Here is a 23,113-nt window from a genome sequence, read left to right as displayed (position 1 = left end):
AATTCAGAACACTGTCTAGTTCACAATCAAGGCTTTATGACTTGTTTACGTGTTTGAAATAAATCAGTGCACGAGCTTTGGAACTGCAAGGTCGACGTCACCTTGATCAGACCCAATCAGCTTTCAGCATCGTTCACCTGTAGGCTACGTGTAAACAGGTAACAAACCTCGAGACAGCATTCCTGCGCGCTCAAGCCTTTTCATATTTACAAACGTCTGTATTCTGCGAGCTTCTTTTTTTATTTTAACTAAAACTATTGATTGTATTACAATTTTTGTTCGGTTCAAAACCAGTGTTTGAACTGACGAAGCCTATACCTAAGGATTTATAGCCTAAGTCTATGAACTTTTCCGGAACATACGGAAATTAACTACTTGATATTTTTTTAGTTTGCTCTATACTGAATGTAATATTTGGGACTTTTTGGATTAAAAAGGAGAGAGAGAGAGAGAGAGAGAGAGAGAGAGAGACGTCTGTCATATTTCTATCAAACTTGGACAAGCCGAAGAGAAGGGAACATCATCTCTTCTGCGCTTCTTTGGCCATGAATATTTAACTTTCTGCTCTGTCTGACGGACTGACCTCACATTGGGAATAATCTTAGGATGAGGATGATGAAGATGAATGCCGCTCTGCTGCAGATGCTCGCGCTGTGTCTCGCGCTCCGTTCACCTGCGCGCGCTCAGACGGAGGAAGGTAAACATGAAGGTAAATCTGTTTTTACTGTGTGCACAATTTACATCTCTGCGACTGAAAAGATTTAAGAGAACAGCATAAACATTTGCATTTTAATATTGAGGATGCTAATGATTTATGAATTTGCTACTTTAATTAAAGTGACACTTTGCATAAATGTCATGCAAGGCTAATAGTAATAATAAAGTTTAATTTGCATTCAAATATTGTTTATATATATATATAATGTAATTTAAAAGTAGTATTTATAAACAACTCCACAAATTTGTAACAGAATGTGTTTTGTAAAACCCATGTGCTTGCCTTACACAATATACATCCCAAAATAGTGTTGTTGCTGTCAGTAGCTAATGCATTCAGAAAACCTGTTTCTGAACCATTGTCTAAGCGAGATATATTTGTTTATCTTAGACTGTGTGTGTAAAAGGAGAGATTTGTTCCTGTACTAAATCAGTGCTCAGTTCAAATAATAAATTGACTCAACCAGTAGATTTTGTTAAATCCTGTTCCCTGACTCAACAGCTGTCTTCTGAAAATAAAGAATCACAGAGGAGTTTGTACTCGTGATGCAAACTTCTTGTACTGAATCTCATAAATGTTCACTAGAATATTGTGTAGTTGTTTAGTTGCTTGTTTTTGGTTTTGTTTACACAGAAGGTCAACTGCGACCCTATTCAAAGATCATCCCAGTTTTCAAATAGCGGTCAGTCGTAATGTGTGTTTTTATTGTTAATTCCACCCAAATCTTGAATATTGGGTTGCATCAGTGGTTAAATACAGTATTTTGTAAATTGTGTATGTTCACATAATTTGTACTTGCTAATGATGAATTATCAGATGCAGGAAGTATCCATGAAGAAAATACTAGACAACACAAGGAAAACAATCTGTTTTGGCTCATAAACAGAGACAGATTGAGATGTGATCTGATGCACTAGTTGATCTTTGGCCTCTGCAGTAGTGTTGACTAAAAAGGGTGGAGCACAATGGCAGGAACAACAACAGGTGTGTAGTCCAGGTGATCTGGCAACAGGTGAAACTTCTGGACAGAGTCACATAATCCCATGTCATCTCTCAGACCATTCTGATTCGACTGCATCCCCCTAAATAGAATCGCTTACAAATTGTGCATTTCTTTATTTCTGTCATGACAGCTCCCGGAGAGTTTTAGCATGGTAATGTGCAAGGCAATATTAATGTGTTTGATCTTGGAGGAATAGATCTGCTACGTTGCTGCGTCAGAACCAGTACCAAGATTTGCTACTGCCAATCCATCCAGAGACATGCTGCTGTGACCATATCAGAAATACTGCTGCTGCACATATAACCAATATGGAATAACCCCCATATATAGCGTACATAAAAGTACCCCATTGCAGATCTATACAGGTGGAGCTGGGGGAGGTGGAGGGTTTCTGAAGTGCTCTGCAACTGCTGCAGCAAACGCTAGCCAGGTATTTGAATGTTGAGCAGCCATGTTATGTTTATTATTATGTCATATACATTTTTGCTATCTGCTCTTTTTATGTAGATTTCAAGTATTTTAAGTTAATATAATAATACATTTATATCGGCCCTCTGCTGAAAAAACAACAGCAATAGAAACCATCAATAGAATTTGTACAGCTTTTACTGGTTATAATGGGAATTATATTGGTTTTAATGGAAAATTGAAATGGACCCTATTGGTCTCTACTGGTAATCGGTTGCCTATTATTGTTGTTAAATGTTATGTTTGTTAAAGCCACTAAATCCTAATGGAACATGTCCCAAAACACACTACAGGAAACCATTATTTAATGGTTTTAATGATTAAAAGTTGATGGTTTGTTATGTTTGTAGTGGCATTTGTAGTGGAAACCATTAGAATTTCTGTGATGGTTTCTGTTGTTTTTTTAGCAGGGTCACCATGGATTTTGTGATGTTGCCATAAATGCATGCATTGATTGCTTTAATATTGTAAGATAGTAGCTGCTGTTTGTAGTTGTGGTGGGCCTATTGGAGAAAATCCAGAGCCGTTTTGTACTCACAGCTGTCCCTGGCATGCATCAGATGAGATGTAATTACGTTGTTAATTACTAAAACAGTGTGGGGGATTGCATCAAAATGGACATTTAATATACTGTAAATATAAAAAATAATTCAAATACTCTTTTCTCAGAATGTCAATTAAAGGTATAGATTATACAATTAAAAATAAAAATTTTAAGAGTTTAAGAATTTAACCTTTTTCCATGTAATCACAATAAATATTAACTGGGGTTTTCAAAAGGGTTGTAAAACACCTTAAAAATGTCATAAAAGTAGTCCATACAATGCACGCACTACATTCAAATCACTAAAGCATATAAACTGAAATGTAATTTATTATTTAGTGAAATCTTGTAGAAATTCTAGTAGATCTATCCCAGCTCTTCTTGGTGCCATCTTTAAAAGGTTGAGAAAAAAAATAATGTCTGATTCATGAATGAATCACTCTTTTGAATCAGATCATATCAGTGAATTGGTTAGATTCATTTCATAATTGGCATAGATTGCACTTCGTGAATCACAATGATATGATTCTTGTTCATTGTGATTCAGTGTTATTGTCTCAACCAACAGCTTAACAGCTCAAGGGATGATTATCAGTGAATAACAACTGCAGTTTTCACTTTGTGTTTCATGGAGTTATTTAGAATGACATGAGGGCTAGTAAGGACTGAAAGGCAAATTTAAAATCAGTATAGACATCATCATCATCATCCCTTATATTTATTTAAGTGTGACTTCTGCTGGCATCAGTATGTACATAATTGCAATGTCATTACTAATAACATTCATAATTTCAATCTTTTCTGAAAGATTGTATTAAGGACCTGATCTAACCATGTTTGTTAGAAATGAATACAGTTCATACATATCTTATTTTAGATTGCAACATGTGAATGCATAGTTTTCAGTTGACCATTGCACTTGAGTCATACAAAAAGATATACGTAAAATTTCCTGTGAAGATAATGGGGGTTGTTGATCTCTTGGCATTGTCGTAAAGCATTCTGAGTGGAGTTTGAAGATGTCAGTATGAGTAGTACAGTGTGTGTTAAAGGCTCCCACACACATACTCCAGGAGAGCTGAATAGATTCATAAGCACAGTGTGTGTGTTTGTGTGTGTGTGTGTGTAGCCTCTCTGTTTCTGCTGTCGCCTCCACATCCATTGTACCTTCAGTTATGGAAACACTCAGTTTTGAGCACTGAAAAACTCTTGATATTTATGTCAAAGGATCATTTGAGTGAACAGTGAACATTTTGGCCCAAATGTAAAAAAAAAAAACCTTCAATCTTAATATGGAACCTATTGAACCTGTCATTAAAAGATAACAAACGGATGCCACAGTGTTTTAGTAAAACTATTTACATTAAAATGCAATTTAATTTTTCCTTAGTGTAGAGTATCTTCTATCTGTAATACCGAAAATGGCCATTGCAGCGTTAGGTTGGAGGTCGATGTTAAGAGCCTCTGACAAAGTTTTGAAAATCATAGACCAGTAGGTCGTGAGGGCTGGACACAGCCAGAACATATGGGTTAAGTTGGCAGGAGTGTTACGACACCTGTCACAGCTATCATCTATGTTAGGATATATTTTAGCCAATTTCACTTTCGAGTAATGAATGCGGTGTAGAATTTTGAATTGAATTAAGCTCAACTTGGCACAGGAAGTGCTGTTATTTACTCTTAGTAAAGCGTTGTCCCAAATGTCCTCCTCTAATTCTAGTTCCTCTGCTAATTCATTCACCCAGTCTGCTCTAATCTTTGCAAGATTTGTGCTTTTAAGACTGGTTATCTGGCCATATATCCTTGAAATATTTTTTTTGGAATTGACTGCGGGTTCTAACAAATTCTCTAAGCACTAGGGTGGTGGTGTGTATGGAAAGTTCAAAAAATGATGCTGAAGGAAGTGGCGGATTTGAAAGTAACGAAATAGGCTAGACCGGGGCAGACTAAATCTGTGCGACAAATCATCAAAGTTTGCAAAAATGCAGTTTGTGTACAAGTCTTTAAAATAGAGAATGCCTCGCCTTTGCCAAAGAGTGAATTCAGAGTCTAGCATTGCCTGGGGGAAAAGGTGATTATTGTGTATGGGACTTAAATGAAAAATGTTTTCACATTTAAAGTTCTGTCTAAGTTGAAACCAAATTTTAAGGGTATTTATGACTACTGGATTTTTAGTGTATTTCATAATAGGGGCGGGCAGGCTGGAGGTGACCAGGGCTTTAAGAGATGTTGAGGTGCAAGATCCAGCCTCAAAGAGACACCAGTCTATGTCAGGGGTGTGTAGCCAATGTATGATTTTTTGAACATTTGCGGCCCAATAATAGTAGCAAAGATTTGGAAAAGCTAAGCCACCTTGGTTTTTAGGTCTTTGTAGTAATTCTAACCGTATTCTAGGCTTTTTCCCATCCCATAAAAATGGGATAAAAGCTTTATCGAGGGACTTAAAAAAAGATTTAGGGAGATAAAGTGGGATACACTGAAATAGATAAAGAAATTTGGGGAGTATATTCATTTTGATACAGTTCACCTTCCCTGCTAAGGATAGATGAAGTGATTTCCATTTCTTTAGGTCTAATTTAGTTTTTTCAAAGAGCTGACAGAAGTTTTCTTGATAGAGGTGCTGCATGTCCCTTGTAATATTAATACCCAAGTATTTAAAGCCATTTTTAGACATTTGGAATGGTAAAACATCATCTTGTATTTGAAGAGCCAGATCATTAACAGGATAACATTCACTCTTACTGAAGTTCAATTTGTACCCAGAGAAAGCCCCAAATTTCCTCAAAGCATGGGTAATGTGAGGGGAGCCCAGAGCAGGGTCTGATACATATAATAATAAATCATCTGCATATAGAGATACTCTATGATCCCCCCCCCCCCCTGTGTATTCCACTAATTGATGGTAAAGTGTTGAGTGTAATAGATAAGGGCTCTATGGCCAAGGCAAATAGAAGTGGGCTGATTGGACAGCCCTGGCGAGTACCCCTTGACAGCTGGAAATAGTGTGAATGTTTGCCATTTGTTACTACAGAGGCTTTTGGTGAGCTGTACAGAAGCTTAATCCATGAAATGAAGTTAGGGCCATAATCAAACTTCTTTAAACATGCCAATAAGTATCCCCACTCCACCCTGTCAAATGCCTTCTCTGCATCAAGTGCGATAACCACCTCGGGGACCACACTAGATACAGAAGAGTAAATTATACTTAAAAGTCGACGGATGTTTGTAAATGAGTGCCGCCCTGAAATAAAACCAGTTTGGTCAGCAGAAATCACGTCATGTATTGTGGTTTCTAGTCGTAAGGCAAGAGCTTTGGCCAAAATCTTTACATCACTGTTAAGGAGGGAGATGGGTCGGTATGAGCCACATTCTGTGGCATCTTTACCTGGCTTAAGCAAGAGAGTAATAGATGCTTCAGTAAGTGTCTGTGGGAGGGAGCAACGGGACAGAGAATCATTAAACATATCAAGCAAAATTGTTGATAGCTTGTTGGAAAACTTTTTAAAAAAAGCTCAGTCTTAGTCTTATGTATTGCTGTTACTGAAGGGGTTTGGAGGTCCTTGAAAAAATGTTCCATATCAGAACCATCTTCTGTCATCTCTGACATATACAAATTTGAATAAAATAAGGCGAATGTTTCATTTTAGCTGAATATGATATAATCTCACCTCTGATTACAGCTAATGTTTCCCAGAGGAGAGAGGGGGAGATATCATCTTTTTTGTTTGATTCTATATAGTCGTCTATTTTTTGGGATATAATTTTGCAAAAGATGTCGTCGGTCAAAAGATTTCTGTCTAATTTCCAAAAGGGGCGTTCCAATTTGCAAAGAGGAAAAGCAAGATCTAGTAATACAGGCGCATGATCTGATATAATTATAGACAAATATTCTACTTTTGTGACAGAAGAAAGAAGATTCTGATCAATGAAAAAATAGTCTATTCGACTATATGAATGATGTACAGGAGAAAAAAAAGAAAAAGATTTTTCCACTGGGTACAAAAAACGCCAAGGATCAACACATCCTATGTCATCCATAAAACATGATAAAAGTTTGGCCTTTTTGGAAAGGTTTGTAAGATTAGAATGGGAGCGGTCAAGTGTTGGATTTATCACACAGTTTAAGTCTCCGCCAAATATCAACTGGTGAGAATTCAAATCTGGAATTAATGAGATAATTTTACCCATAAATTTATCATCGTCCCAATTTGGGGCATAAATATTGACCAAAACCACAGGCTTATGATAGAGGAGTCCAGAAACCATCACAAAGCGTCCTTGAGGGTCTGAAATAATAGTAGTGACACTGAACTGAATTTTTTTATGAATCAGTATGGCTGTTCCACAAGTTTTGGAATTAAGATTAGAATGAAATATGTTACCAACCCAGCTTTTTTTAAGTCTGACTTGGTCTTTAACCAGTAGGTGGGATTCTTGAAGAAATACCACATCACATTTTAAATGTTTAAGATGATTAAATATCCTGGCTCTTTTAACAGGCCCATTCAAACCTTTCACATTCCAACTAATGAAACGTACAGCAGCCCCTCTTGCATCAGTACCATACACCATGTTTAACTAAAAAAAAATGTATATAATGCAAAGGAAAAGAAAAAAAGAAAAGAGAGAAAGGAAAATTAAGTGTAATGACTGCTGAAGTGCACAATTGATCAATTCTTCTGTTAAAAAAAAGAAAAAAAAAGAAGATCCTATGTTGCAAAAGTGTGGAGTTGTCCCTTACCCTATCCCTAATCTTAACCTTATCTAAACACAAAACCAGAACAAAGCCTATACTTGTCCCTCTCCCTGAGGCAAGCTGCAGGCTAAACACCATTTCCAAGAGCTTCTGGTAGCACATTCTCTTAATATTTAGGCCTGAGGGGGCTCCCAGTTATTTTTAGTATTCAACAATAAATCCTCTCAACATTCAAATGAAATGAAAAGAAAAATATATATAATAATGGGGGGAAAAAAGAAAGAAAAAAAAAATTAAAAAAGGGGAGTGATATGGTTGGGAAACGCAGTAAAAGTCAACCACTGAACATTCACAGAGGCCAAAGCCTGTTCCCCTTATTGTAAGAAAAGATAACACATATTATAAACATAGATACAGTGGCTTTAAGCTTTAAGTGTAAAAACTTGTGCATAGCATAGTATGAATTAGCCTAGCATAAACATCGTTATGTATTCGTACAAGACTGCTGTTTACCATTATAAGGTGAACATACACACCTTGAGTTCGGGTAATTAACCATCGTCGGGTTGTACATACAGACCAGACTGCCACATGTGAGGTGAAGTCCTACTCTTTGCCGAACTTCTGGTCGAAAAACTTCTGAGCTTCATCAGGCGAGTCAAAAGTGAGTACATCGTTCCCATACATCACTCGCAGTCGGGCCAGGTGGAGCAGGTGGAATCTGACGTTCTTCTGATACAAGGCTTGCTTTATACGGTTAAACTCAGCTCTCTTTTTAGCGAGAGCTGCGCTGAAGTCCTGATAAGAAGATACTCTACACTAAGGAAAAATTATAAAAACATAATTGCGTTCACAACATTGCTTGCACGTAGAAGGATTTTATTACACTGGAAGTCAAACAATCCACCTAAAGTATCTTTATGGCTTGGTGACCTAATGCAATTCATACTACTAGAAAAAATAAAATACACACTGAGAGGGTCCAGGGACAAATTCTTCTATGTCTTAACAAACTTAAGACTATGCCCACTTAGTACCAATTAGCAGCCCCTCTTGCTTATTCACTTGTTACTGTGTTATTTTTTTACCCATGTGAATCAAATGTCCTGTGAAGTGTGCAGCCTTAATTGCAGTGAGTCTGTGTGTATACTTCTTTTTTGCTAATTTCTCTTTTTTTTTTTTTTTTTTTTACTTCAATTATTTCTGTCTTAATTTATTATTTTTTGCCTTGGATGAATGTCCCATGTTCCGAGGGAGGGGAGGGTTGTTACTATTAGAAAATGTGAGCATTGTTTCTACAATTGTTGCCTTTTGTAATTGTACATGCCCTGTATCACTGGTGCTCAATAAAAATACTTAAAAAAAAAAAAATGCAATTTAAAAAATACTTTGAAGGTGAAATGTGTAATTTCAGTTCTGTGCCACCAAACGACGACAAAATAAAATCACTGTTTTCAAAAAGGTTTTCAAATGCTGTACCACATTTTAGCGTTATCTGTAATATTTAAATGATGCATATTTCTTAATGTAAATTTTTACATTTACTAATACATTGCATCTTTTAATATTAGTTAATACACTGTGAACAAACAATAAACAACTGTATTTTTATTACCTAACATTAACAAAGGTTAATAAATGATGTAAAAATATATATTGCTTACGTTTAGTTCATATTAAACAATGCATTAACTATTTAACAATCAACTTATTGGAAAGTGTTACCCTATATTTTGATAGCACCATAATGTTTACAGTTTTCAGATTTCTTATAGCATATTAAGATGATTTATACTTTTTAGAAATAAAATAGAATTGATAAATGATTTTTAAAAAAAAATGTATTTCATATTGCATGCTCGCATACTCACATACACAAACATGTGTCTAATAAATCAAAAATAATTCCTTCTCTTGCCCAGGGAACAGGAGTAACCTGTAACTTTTAATGTGCAAAACAAAGTCATTAAGCTAGGCATGGTTTCTCTCTGTGTGTGTGTGTGTGTGTGTGTGTGGATGCTTGTGTGCTGTGTGTTAGCTGACCCTTTAATGACAATAAATGATTCAGAAATTAATGTGTAGATTTATGTTTATTTATGCCTGTGAGAACCAATCAGTCAGGTTTGAATAATCTCTTTGTGACTGTGGCCAAGTTTCTGTTTACCAGGCAGATAAGCCATGTCTGTTGTGTGCCACTTTAGACCTCCCCTGGCTTTTGTTTCTCGTACCTGTGATGTGAAACTGATAGTTGAACCTAGCGTGTGTATTTTGTGAGCGTTTGTTTGAGTTTTGGCGGTTCCAACACTTGTTTTCGCGCTCTGGTTGAATGGGAGCATTGTATCATTGTCTGCACACTTGAGTGCACACATTTAGGGCTGTTCACATCAACACATTCATGCTTTTAGAACAGCAGAATATTAGTTTTCATACTTCTTTTAAAACGATTGCTCATCAAAAAATAACAATTCTGTCATCATTTACTCACCCTCATGTCGTTCTAAATATGTGACTTGACTTTCTTCTGTTGAGTATAAAAGAAGATATTTTGAAGAATGTTGGTAACCAAACAGTATGGAAAATACTATGTAAGTATATATATTATATTATTAATAATAAAATGTTTAATAGGTGTTTACCTTGTGTTTTGTTTTAGGGTTGAAGGAAATATCCGTAAATTTAACGGGAAATGTACTGGTAATATTCTGCCAAGACTTTTAAAATGAACTTTACACTTAAGTGGCCCTCTATTTTATAAATGTTATATTTTCTGCACGTACAGTTTTTAAACAAAAATTCTTATAGTATTTAAAGTAAGTACACATTCAATACAATAAGGTGCACTTATTTCTTAAACTTTCTCTCTTCAAAAAGAGAGTTGTGAAATGAGACTTGTTTGCTTTAGGGCTCCTATTCTTAGAAACATTACAGGAGGAATGCAGTGTTGCTGCTTCCATTTAATCGCTTCTGTGAACTTGTTTATTACTTGTTTATCAAACAGCTACCGATGCGATGCGATACGACTCACCCCTGTTACGATGCAGAACCCAATGCGATTTGATGCAATATGATGTAATGGAAAAAATATGATCAATTTAATGTCTCGAGGCCTGTTTCATAAAAGAAGTTTACCAAATAAGCCAGGCTTACATCAGTTAGTCTGACTCATTGTCAAATGATTTGGTTCCATAAAGCAAATTTAACATAAGCTTAGATCAGGGGTCTGTAATCTTCAACATCAAAAGAGACATTTTGGCCCATTTCCAACCAAATAAAATTCATGTGGAGCCACAAGATATTTGATCCCCAAATAAAGATAAATAAAGACATTTTATTTTATACTGAAATCTCAGGCTTTTAATTGCATACTTTGTTGAGTTTGGTGATTATACTGGGATCTTTTTCCTCAAGAGAATAATCTAAGCAGGTAAAAGTTGAATACTTCAAGTCAAGTCAAGTCAAAGTTTATTTATAAAGCACTTTTTTTTTTAGAAATGTGTGTGTTTACTAAAGTGCTGTACAAGCATGAATAAGACAATATGACAAATAGAATAACAAAGTTAAAAATATAATGAAATATTATAGAATAATGTAGAAATATAGAAATATAGAAAATAGGTTTCTAAGCTAGACTAGTGTTTGGGCCTTTCTAACATGTAAAGGCAAATTATTCCAAAGTCTAGGGCCCGCCACTGCAAACGCACGATCACCCCTGCTCTTTAGCCTTACACAAGGGACAACTAACAATGAATGGTCAAGGGACCTAAGTCCCATCGATGGAGCATTTGGCTTTTGAGAGATATGTTGGTGCCAGATCATTCAATGATTTAAAAACTAAGATTAAAATCTTAAAATCAATTCTAAAACAGACAGGAAGCCTGAAGAATGAAGAGAGGCCAAAATGGGAGTAAAATATTCTGAACCATCTACAGTCTGGTGAGAGAGGCCTGACAAATGCCTACATAAAGTCTGTTACAGTTGTCAAGACGGGATGAAATAAAAATGTGTATAATTCTTTTAAAATCTTTGAAACTCAAAAAAGATTTAATCTTAGAAAGTTGCCTCAGCTGGAAAAAACTGGATTTATTTACCAAATTAATCTGTTTATCCAGTTTAAAATCATTATCCATTAAAACACCCAAGTTTTTTACAGAGGGCTTCACAAATGGTTTTAAAACACCTAAATCCAGGTCAGGAGGCCTACAAGCACCCCCTGGAGTAAACAATATAACTTCTGTCTTATCCTCATTAAATTTTAAAATATTGACTGCCATCCAGGCTTTAATTTCCTCAAGGCAACATAAAAGTGGCGCTATAGAATTTGAATGCTTTTGTTTCAGTGGCAGATATATTTGTGTATCATCCGCATAACAGTGAAACAAAATATTATACTTCCTGAAAATGGATCCTAGAGGATGTATATATAAAGAAAATAGAATAGGCCCCAAAATGGAGCCCTGGGGGACCCCACATGAGAAACATGGAGAAGAGGACATCAAATCCCCAAGGCGAAACAGAAAACCTTCTGCCAGACAAATATGATCGAAACCCCTCCAACACAGTACCCTTAATGCCGACACAATGCTCCATAGGTTGTGTAAATACAACTTTCTCCAGTATCCTGGAAAGAAACAGGAGTTTTGAAATGGGCCTAAAATTTGCAGGACCGATGAATCCAAATTATATTAGCATATTAGTTTTTTGATCACTGATTCCACAATTGCATGTTTAAACGACTGAGGTAGACTATTATTTAAAATAGATTGAATTTTGGTTTCAAAAGCCTTTTTTAGAATTTGAGGAGGAATAATGTCCAGGCTACAAGAAGATGGTTTCATTTTACTGATAATCCCTCGCAAAGATGCAAGGGATACAAACTCAAATTGATCAAAGACAGCAGGACACACAGTAGAAATAGATAGATCAACGGAAAGAAAATAAATGTTTGTTCTAACAGCCTCAATCTTGTCAATAAAAAAATGGCCTATGGGAGTTACTATAGATCCTATTTGAAAGATAAGTAGACTTTTCAGATCTAACAGTTTTTTGATATTTATCCAAACTTTCTTTTAAGATGTTTAGAGAAATTCAGAATACTTCTGGTTTAACTGATGGTTTGAAGCCTTTTCTGACGTTACTAGCCTTACCTGTCCCATTGTGGGCCATAACACCCTAAAGTTCAACTCCAGATCTTATCAGTTCAGGTTCTAAGTACATGTATCTATAATATGGAAACTGTGTATGTGTTAAAAGGCAAGACTGTATTTGTTCAGCATGTATTTTGTACCAAGTGGAAAGACAATTTAAGAAAATATACCAATTATCTCACTGTTTTTTGATTCAGGGTTATTATTGTTAACTAAAACTAAAACTGAAACCATAATTACTTTAAATGAACTTGGACCAAACACCAGCTTATATTTCACAAGAGACATTCAGGCCCATTTGTTGGACTCTGTAACACTGTTAACAGTTTACAGTATGTATGTGTTATCAGTAAGTGTCTGGGTCTTTCAGTTCTTTTGCATGAAATGAAGAGAAGCATTATGAGAACAGAAACTCTTCTATACCTGCCATTATGAACGTGTGATTCTTTAATCTAATATGCTCTTTTTAACCTGCATTCTGATCCTAATGGGTCATAAATGGACCATATTCTCAGAAGGACTCTGTTTCTTTGAGTTTTAATCTGTAAAGGCTCCTGCGGGAATTTCTGAGTACCTAAGTATTAATGGGAATATTTTTTCCTAGACTCTCACCCTTACCCTCAGTGATGGCTTGTTTTGACCGTGGCAGATTTAAACCAAGGGCAAAATTTGAAATGCAAAATAGCTTCACCTCAAGCTCCCCCTTAGTCCTCCATTACCTTTCATTTGGCCTTCCTGATGTCACTACAAGAACAACACTGAAAAAACAACAACAGTTCTATCTGTGACATCATCAGCTGATGCTCAGTTGCAGATTTCTTTTGCATTAAACAGATCATAATGTGCGGTCAGTCGGCCATTATTGTAAAGAATAACCCCTGTCATGTTATTTTTGTGATAATACACAATATCTGGTCATTATCCTAGTAATTACAAAGCTTCTTATCACATAAATATATAAATGGGCATGAAATATTTAATATTAGCGGAGATCATGCAATTATTCCACTTAATTACAAAGCTTCATACCACATTAATATATACATGGGCATGAAATATTAAATATTTGCTGAGATTGTGATATAATCAGATGATGCGTCTTTTTTGCATTGATTATGGCGTAATGTGCATTCAGTCGGTCATTACTGAAAATAATGACCCCTGTTTAATTATTTTTCTGCTAATATACAGTTGCTGGTCATTATCCTACTAATTTTAACCACATGTAAATAGGCATGAAATATTAATATAGAGTAATATGATAGATATTGTAGCAGTCATTATACAAAAATTTTTTTATAATTTTTTTTAATTTAAATTTAATATTCAATTTTAATTTAATAGTTTCATTTAGCAAGGCTGCATTAAATCTATGAAAAGTGATTGTAAAGACATTCATATTGTTTAAAAAAATTATATTTCAAATCACGGTTTCCATAAAAATATGAAACAATATTTCTTGAGCAAATCAGCATATTAGAGTGATTTCTGAATGATCATGTGACTGGAAAAGACTGGAGTAATGAAGCTGAAAATTCAGTTTTGATATTTCAGAAATAAATTACATAAAAAAAAATATTAAAACCTAACACAGTTATTTAAAATTGTAACAATATTTCACAATTTTACTATATTCTTGATCAAATAAACTTAGCTTTGCATTCCAAATGGCCACGCATTTGTTTTTTGCTACAATGAGTTCTCTTTTTCTCTCTCTCTTTAGTGTGTACAGGCACGCAGAACTCGCTGAGTGTGACAGGAAGCTCTGAGGTCCAGTACAAGCTCATGAAAGAGATGTACACGGGCTGCAAGATTGTCATAGGAAACCTGGAGATCACACAGATGGAGCACAACCGGGATTTCTCATTCCTACAGGTGAGGAAAACAGACCAAATTTGTAGGATCTAAAGGATGTTACAAGAGATCAGGCAACTTGTGAATAAAGCATGCATGAGCTGTGCATGAGCTCACACCAGATTCATTTGTGTGGGATCATGTCTGTGTCTGTATGTCTGTTACGTTTCATTTGATGAACGTGTAACCCAACCCCTCTTCACAGTCTATCCGTGAGGTGACGGGCTACATCCTCATCGCCATAAACCAGTTCAGACATTTACCACTGGAACAGCTGCGAGTCATCCGAGGGACGTCTCTGTATGAAGATCGCTTCGCTCTCGCCATCCTCGTCAACTATCAGAAAGACGGAGTGTACGGACTAAAGGAGCTGGGCCTCACACACTTGACAGGTGCGCTCATACATACGTGACAGGTGACATTCTCACCCACAGAAACACATACTGTCAAAACGCCCACTGATTTTCTATGGCAACAAAACTCTCTGGAGGGTGTGGTGTGGAAGAGTGAGTCAACAGACAGAAATATATTTTTATGTTTGTAATGAATTAAACCTTGCTAATCATCGGGAAGAAGGAGGCGGGAACCGGCGGACAATCAAACAACATTTTAATAAAGCAAAATAAACACAAAACAGCGCACCAGCCCCTCACGGACGACTGGTGCGCGCAAATAAAAACCAAAACACAACTAAAAGCCCAGGCCTGGTCCTCTCTCGTCCTTCACTGTCGTCGCTCCAGTTTTATATCCTTCCATCTCCTCCGTGGGCCTCGAGACCGGCGGGTCGAACAGGTGTAGTTCATCTCCAATCACTCCACCGGCCTCGCTCCCATGTCCCTCGGCCCCGCCCCACTCGTCACATACCCCCATCGCCCCTCGCAGGCCGGGGGGTACTCCCGAGACTGCGCTCTACCCCCCCCCCCCCCCCTCCCTCCGGGGGGGACCGCTCACGGAGACCTGCGGGAACCTGGGGGTAGGACAGGCGAGGCGAGAGAAAAGGAGATGGAAGGAGGAGCGACAGAGACAAGAGAGGGGAGAGAGGAGAAAAAAAAAAAAAAAAAAAATCCGGTTCCCAGACGCACCGCTGCTCGGCCCTCCACCAGCTGGGTGATCTCCTCCGCGGTGCCTGGCGGTGGCACTGGACGGCCCTCGGCAGACGGCACGACACTCCTCCGCCGCCCGGTGGACGGCGACGGCTCCTCCGGTTTTGGGCAGCCGGCAGGAGTCCCCCGTTCCCTGATCCTCCCCGTTCCGGCGGATGGCAGCAGGCTCCGGCCACCTGGCGAACGGCACAGACTCCTCCGCTCCCTCACGGACGGCAGCCGCCCCTCCCTATAGTGGGCGGCCGGTAGCGAGCTCGCCCGTCCCCGGCAACTCGCTCCAGCCCCCCGCCTCGAGCGTCCATGGCGGCCATGGGCGGATCTACAGAGGGGCAAGGGGGGGCAGGTGCCCCCCCACTATAGAGCCTTGCCCCCCCAGCTGCCCCCCTAACTTTAATGATCCAAAAACTGTACTTACAAAAACAACCCACCACTATGTCCAATACATTTACCAAAAGTGTACAAATTAATTTTTAATTTTAAATGTATTATTCGCCCTTCCCCCCTGCCCCTCAAATACTTAGTTACGTCCCTGATTCAAACGTGCAGAGCGGCGTTCGCTCAGTCTGGCTCATACGCACAGCGAGTCTGCTTCGGTGCGGTGGCCCTGCAACCAGAGACTGAACTGCCCCGGACAGATCCTCTGAAGGTGAAGTGAGTTTCCCCAGGTGTAGTTTAAACACACGTTTAACTTAAAGTTACATTTGTAATGAATGTATTGTATGCTAAAGACGATTCAGCATCAGCAAAAACAGCGAGTCTATTACGTTAGGCAAAATCAGCGGTCCAATCGCTCCCTCGTGATTTGTAAGAGCACTCTTCTCTTTGATTAGCCTGATTTTGATTTTAGTAAAGACAAGAACAGCTTAATAAAAAATATAAAATATTGAGGGGCAGCGCTAGGGCTGGGCTAATGGGGCTTAAGCCCCGAAAGTTTTTAGTAAAGCCCCGAATATTTTGTTAAATTGTCTTTCTCACAGAGCAAAACAATTTATCAGAAAAACAAATGTGAATAAGATTACAGCGGCCGCGATTAACTAATCATGAACAGTGCATATTACATTTTTATTTATATTTTTCCCTTTGCATTAAAGGTACTTTTGACGTGCTTTTGCTACGTTGAGCATTGTAGCCAATCACAGACATGTCTGTTGATCACATCGGCCAATCAAAGGCGTTTAAATGAGTCGCTGTGCTGAAGATGTGTTTTGCGCGAGCTCACCGAGTTCACGTTCGCAAACCTGTCATTATTATTGGCAATAAACTTAAGATGCAGATAAGAGATTCACTTGATATTATTATTGATGCTGCTCTGATGCACTACATTACGCAACGCTCTGTTTGTTGTTAGGAAGACTAAAAGTTCAGCGGTCTAGCTCATCAATGTCAAAATTATTAAATAAGTTAACAAATGCCTGGTAAAATGTAAGTAGATAATTTAATATTTGACTGTTTTACAATAGAAAAGTTCAACTTTTTTTATTTACATTTTGCCTTTTTGAATTGAAAATATGCTATAATTTCCTTGATTCATTTATGTAAATTAAAAATAAAATATTAGTTGCAAATAGTTACAATTATTTCACTAATACAACAAGCCTTTCTTTTTCTTTATTCCCTTAAATCGCTTTAATGATTAATTAATTACTTTAAATAAAAATACCCAATTTTAGTTTGGGCTGTTACGTTACAACACACAATACAGTGCCAGTTAGGAGATCGATCATTTGATTAGCTAAGCCTAAGCAGTCCTATTAAATCCAATTCCTCTCAGATATCACAGCAATGAAACCAGGTTACAACTGGGGAAATAACAAATACAATAGAATTAAGTAGTCTAAACATAACTGGTGTGTGTGTTGTGAATTAAAAAACGTTGTAGTGTGTAAGGGCATGATTAAACAATAACTACTGTAGTTTAAAAGTTTTTGTGTTTTTTTTTAAAGCAATTCATATATAGGGATTCCATGTACCCCTGCCACCCTGCCAAGACCTCTTGCCACCCCTTTGCCCCCCCATGCAAAATTTTCTAGATCCGCCACTGATGGCGGCACACTCCTCGCCTGCTCGTTGGCACCGCGGATTCACCACAGCGGCGAGGGATCTTCAGCAGCGCGTCTCTCCTTCTCCCGGGTTTCGGCACCACTGTAATGAATTAAACCTTGCTAATCATCGGGAAGAAGGAGGCGGGAACCGGCGGACAATCAAACAACATTTTAATAAAGCAAAATAAACACAAAACAGCGCACCAGCCCCTCACGGACGACTGGTGCGCGCAAATAAAAACCAAAACACAACTAAAAGCCCAGGCCTGGTCCTCTCTCGTCCTTCACTGTCGTCCCTACAGTTTTATATCCTTCCATCTCCTCCGTGGGCCTCGAGACCGGCGGGTCGAACAGGTGTAGCTCATCTCCAATCACTCCACCGGCCTTGCTCCCATGTCCCTCGGCCCCGCCCCACTCGTCACAATGTTTGTGTGGTTTATTCAAGGAAATCACCCACAAATGAGCATTATCTCTTCATAAACACCAACACATAGTTGTGACTGCCTTATAGCTTGTAGAAAAATCCTATAGTATAATGTTCATCATGATAAAATCCAGGAGATTGACGGTAGATGGCTACAGTTAGGCTCGAACATGTCCCAACCTGCTTCAACAAACACCACACTTCTAATGTGAAATACTATCCATGTTGTCTTTCCATTGTGTGTCTCTGAGTGTGTGAATCAATGAACACAGGGGCGTAGATTACGCGGGGGGGACGGGTTTTGATATCACGGAAATTCGTCCCCCACACTTTCTCGGTCAAGTGTGTTCGCATAGAGTTTTTCTAGAGCTGGTGTGAATAAATTAAAATTTAAATTCAAAGATGAACATCACGGAGCGCTTAACACTCCTGCAGTGTGTGTGTGTGTGTGTTATTATATTATTACAGTATAAAAACTATTCTGCCTTATTATGTGATAAAAAGTGTTTGTAGTATATAAACAAATCATTATTATTTGTTATTGTCCAGCAGTTATAGATTTCTAAGCCAATTAAAAGCTAGATATTAGAGAAAAATTTAAGTTGCCTGTTGTGTATACCAGTCAAAAGCTTGTTAATGTTTTTTAAAGAAGTCTCTTCTGTTCACCAAGCCTGCATTTATTTGATAAAGTACAGCAAATATACATTCAAATGTTTTTTTTGTTCGTATTTATTTTGATGATTATGGCTTACAACTCATTAACGTCAATATTCTACAAATTTTTTAGATGCACCTGTATGTATATATATATATATATATATATATATATATATATATATATATATATATATATATAATTTTTTTATTTTTATTTTTTTTTTAGAGTTTTGAGGACAGGTTTCAAGTTTGGAGTTCAACCATTATGTCTTTGATCTTATCTTAATATTTCCATATTTCTCATATTTATGGTTATGTGCAGAGATCCTGGAGGGTGGAGTGCAGATCCTCCAGAATAAATTCTTGAGCTATGCACCGCAGATTAACTGGCTAGACATCGTGAAAGACAGCGGAGCTGAAATCATCATCGAAGACAATGGACCAGAACGTAAGGAGACATAAATCATTACAATATGTAATATAGTATACATTTACTTTACATTTAGTCATTTAGCAAACACTTTTTTATCCAATGCGACTTACAAATGAGAAATGTTAATATACTGTTTAAAAGTTTGGGATTGGTAACTGTTTACTAATATGATTTTTTTTTACTGTTATTGAAAGACGTTTCTAACACTTAGCAAGGCTGCATATATTTGATTAAAAAAAAACAGTAAAGAGCGATAATACTGTAAAAAAATATATATTTTCATATATTATAAAATGTAATTTATTCATGTGATGGTATAAAGCTGATTTTTCAGCATCATTACTCCAGTCTTCAGAAATGATTCTAATATGCTGATTTGGAGCTGAAGAAGCATATAAGTGTAGAAAAGTAGTTTTTGCTGCTTAATATTTTTGTGTAAACCCTGATACATTTTATTGTTCAAGATTCCTTGATGAATAGAACTTTCAAAATGAAAGAACTCATTTTTTTTTTTTGTAACATTATACATTTCTTTGCTGCCACTATTGATCAGTTAAACTCAAGTAAAATAAAATTATTAATTTCTTTCAAAATCTTACTGACCACAAACTTTGGAATGGTAGTGTATAATTAACAAATTATTTTTATATAAATATTTATAATAAATAAATGTTATCAGAGGCTCAAATTCTGTTAGATTTTGAGGCTTAAAGGGGTTCAATGTTTTTTATATTTTATATATGTAGTTGAAGATTTACTTATGATATAAAATTTGAATGATGATCTTTTGGAAATGTATAAATTATAGTGCATTTTCTGTTTAGTTCCCTGTCATGGGTCTTGTGGGGGTCAGTGTTGGGGTCCAGGAAATGACTCTTGTCAAATCTGTAAGTCCTTGGAAACTCTCTCTCTCTCACACACACACACACACACACACACACACACACACACACACACACACACACACACACACACACACACGCACACACACACACGCACACACACACACACACACACACAACTCTGTTCAACTTTCAGTATCTCTTACACACACTGCTCACTATGTTTGTCTTCCGTTCTCAGTGACTAAGACAGTGTGTGCACCGCAGTGCAATGGCCGCTGTTTCGGTCGCAGCCCGAGCGAGTGTTGTCACATCGAGTGTGCCGGGGGCTGCACCGGGCCACTCGACACCAACTGCTTTGTATGTTCAGCAAACTTTCTCCAGTTCTTGAACATGTGTTGCACTTACAGTACATACCAGATTCATGAATCAAACCTTGCTTGCTTTGACTTGGGTGTCTGTGTGTTCACAGGCCTGCAGAAATTTTAACAACTCGGGGTCATGTGTGCCGCAGTGTCCACAGGCTCTCATCTATAATAAAGTGACGTTCAAATTGGAACCAAATCCTAATGCAAAATACCAGTACGGCGCGATGTGTGTATCACATTGTCCTAGTAAGTGATTCCTTGGGTTACATGGAGTGCATTTACCTGTAACATAGCATTGTAGGTTATAATGCCAAAACTGAATACTCCACCCTCCTAATGGGACCCAAATAGGGTTTTTGTAGGATTTATGGTAAAAATTTGACAATTTTCATACAGTATATTCTTACTTGCTCTGTTCTCTTGTACTTCAGCTAACTTTGTTGTAGATGGCAGTTCGTGTGTAAGCAGCTGTCCAGCAGACAAGATGGAGGTGGATAAAATAGGGGTGAAAAGATGTGAGCCGTGTGGGGGTCTCTGTCCAAAAGGTAACATGCACACTTTGTTTACTCAGTTCTCTAAATGGGTACATACCATAGACTTCTGTTGTTTTTACACTGCTGGTCAAAAGTCTGGCATAATTACGATTAAAAAAAAAAGTTTTTCAAAGACATTTTTGCTCATCGCATTTGATTTTTTGCACAGCCCTAACATCTAGTTAACAAAGCTAAACAGCATTGCCCTTTGTGTAATAAGTTACAGAAACTGTTAAACGCACCAACTTAAATAATAAAATACACTTACCGGCTGTGGTCCATAAACAACGCCTTCTCCAGACAAAGAGGGAAGAGGGAACTGCTTTTCCATCTTTCAAGAATAATCTTTGTGCGAATCCGGCATTAAACTGATTCAGATTGAGGAAGCTGTTCTCAGCAAAATGTGCTGCACATGTGGATTATAATTTTCGGGAACCAATCTCTAAGTACAGCATCCCTGAGAAGGCCAAACAAAGGTGATTGGACTCAGAGATGAAAATAACAGCGTTTCGACGACATGGCGACAAACACAAACGCAACTCTTCCTCTTCTCCGTCGGAGCACAGCAAGACCACGCCCCCTTTTTTGTGTATCCATGTGGGCGGAGGTTAGTCAAAAAACGTTTTTAGTGACGTCATTACTGCAGGAACTAGAGAGGAACTAGAACATTTTTTGTAGGCGAATTCTGTTAAATAAAATATCTCGCTTGGCATTGAACTTTGAGCTTTAGAATTTTACAGATATTATTTATACTCTAACAACAACATTACACACTAACTAAATTTTGAAACATGGGATCACGAAGAACGGGACCTTTAATACTTTTCAAGTAAAAAACTCTGACTATGAACGATTTACTGATTTTCCTGAATATAATACTTGTCATGGCATTGTTTATATTTACTGTTGTCTTTTTCTTAGTCCTTTTGAATATCCACTGAATGTGTCACCATTGTTCCCTGAAGGAACTGTTTTATTTTTAACTATTGCCACAAAATGTGCTTAAAATTACAGTAAAGTTGTCTTTGACCTTTTGACCTTTAATGAACAGTATGCCACTCCTGTATGTCTCCAAAGATGATTAACATTATTATTGCTTAAAAGGTGCTTCACTGTTCATTGAGAAACAAGCACAATCTCCTTCATGCCCATCTTTGTGTGTTCTCAACCACGTTCTCTCTGATTTTTCTCTTTGCGCAGCATGTGTTGGCACTGGTACGGCTTCCAGACAGACCGTAGACTCGCAGAACATCGACAGCTTCATAAACTGCACTAAGATCCAGGGCAGCCTGCATTTCCTTGTAACTGGAATTAGAGGGTGAGATTTGAGATCATCAGCATTTGAGACACTGCTGATTGAAATGTTCTCCTTTCTTACCCACTCTTGGACAAATTAAACTAATAAGAGCATGAAAAGAGTTTATATTGTAAAAGTCCACTTGCCCAAAAGTGACCCAAATATAGTTGTGTGTCAATATATAGTAATGGTGACTTCCTTTCAATCCTCTACAGAGACAGTTACAATAATATAAGTGCTCTCGATCCAAAGAAACTGAAGATCTTCAACACTGTCAGAGAGATCACAGGTGTGTGTCTCTGTGTGTGTATCTTTGTTATTTCTCCTGCCCTCTCTGTACATCATCTAACTCAGTTTTCTGTTTGCTTGACAGATATTCTGAGTATTCAGTCTTGGCCTGAAGAGCTGGAAGATCTTTCAGTCTTCTCAAATCTAGCAACCATACAGGGAAGAACTCTGTACAGGTGAGCAACCTGCCCATCAGTTGTTTGTTAGTCATTTACCTTGTCCTCTGATTTCTTAACGCTGCATCAGTGTTAAAGCATTCGTGTTATTAGCTGTGCTTGTGCTGTTTGTGCTTCATACATGAATGATACTTTAAATCATTCAACTTGTAGTTGAGAGCTGTGCTGTTACTTTTCAAAGTGACTGGATTTATCTAGTTGTGTGGCATTCATTATTAATTTTTGTACTGCTTTCCTGTTCTCCCTCCAGAGGAATAAGCAGTAAGAGGTAGGACTGTGTTTAGCTTTTAGCTTGTACTCCTTTTTCTCTCTTTGCTTGATTATTATATATATATTCATAAATAAATAATTTGAATCCCTTATTTTGTATTTGTTATAAGTGCTTTACAATCCGCTCAGTGCTGTGGTGTTTCTAAGCTTCAGACTGGTGGCTGGGAATCTTGCATGGAAGCATTTCTGTTGATCATGAATGACTGAATTGAATCATCATTGAATCAGAAATTAGGCTCTTGAGATGTTATTT

At 37.4% G+C, this 23,113-nt stretch overlaps 1 protein-coding gene across 3 annotated transcripts in view; it reads left to right on the top strand.

Moving 5' to 3' along the window:
- Positions 1-4: 4 nt before the first annotated feature.
- The window catches only part of LOC132161528 (receptor tyrosine-protein kinase erbB-3-like), a 32,825-nt gene continuing 9,716 nt past the window's right edge, over positions 5-23,113 (top strand). Inside the window, exons 1-12 of one of the 3 annotated variants that reach the window (XM_059571646.1) lie at positions 5-697; positions 14,297-14,448; positions 14,633-14,819; positions 18,976-19,101; positions 19,911-19,973; positions 20,170-20,288; positions 20,401-20,542; positions 20,728-20,841; positions 22,030-22,147; positions 22,342-22,415; positions 22,500-22,590; positions 22,841-22,858. In XM_059571646.1, the coding sequence (XP_059427629.1) occupies positions 607-697; positions 14,297-14,448; positions 14,633-14,819; positions 18,976-19,101; positions 19,911-19,973; positions 20,170-20,288; positions 20,401-20,542; positions 20,728-20,841; positions 22,030-22,147; positions 22,342-22,415; positions 22,500-22,590; positions 22,841-22,858 (1,295 nt within the window). In that variant the 5' untranslated portion in view covers positions 5-606. Of the gene's footprint in view, positions 710-14,296; positions 14,449-14,632; positions 14,820-18,975; positions 19,102-19,910; positions 19,974-20,169; positions 20,289-20,400; positions 20,543-20,727; positions 20,842-22,029; positions 22,148-22,341; positions 22,416-22,499; positions 22,591-22,840; positions 22,859-23,113 lie in introns of all 3 variants that reach the window. The other 2 variants (XM_059571645.1, XM_059571647.1) reach the window with 2 other exon arrangements.

The sequence above is a fragment of the Carassius carassius genome, chromosome 17 (assembly GCF_963082965.1).
Source record: "Carassius carassius chromosome 17, fCarCar2.1, whole genome shotgun sequence".
NCBI classification, from domain to species: domain Eukaryota; kingdom Metazoa; phylum Chordata; class Actinopteri; order Cypriniformes; family Cyprinidae; genus Carassius; species Carassius carassius.
Note: the sequence above shows the minus strand (reverse complement) of the source record. Positions and strands in the feature narration are given on the sequence as shown.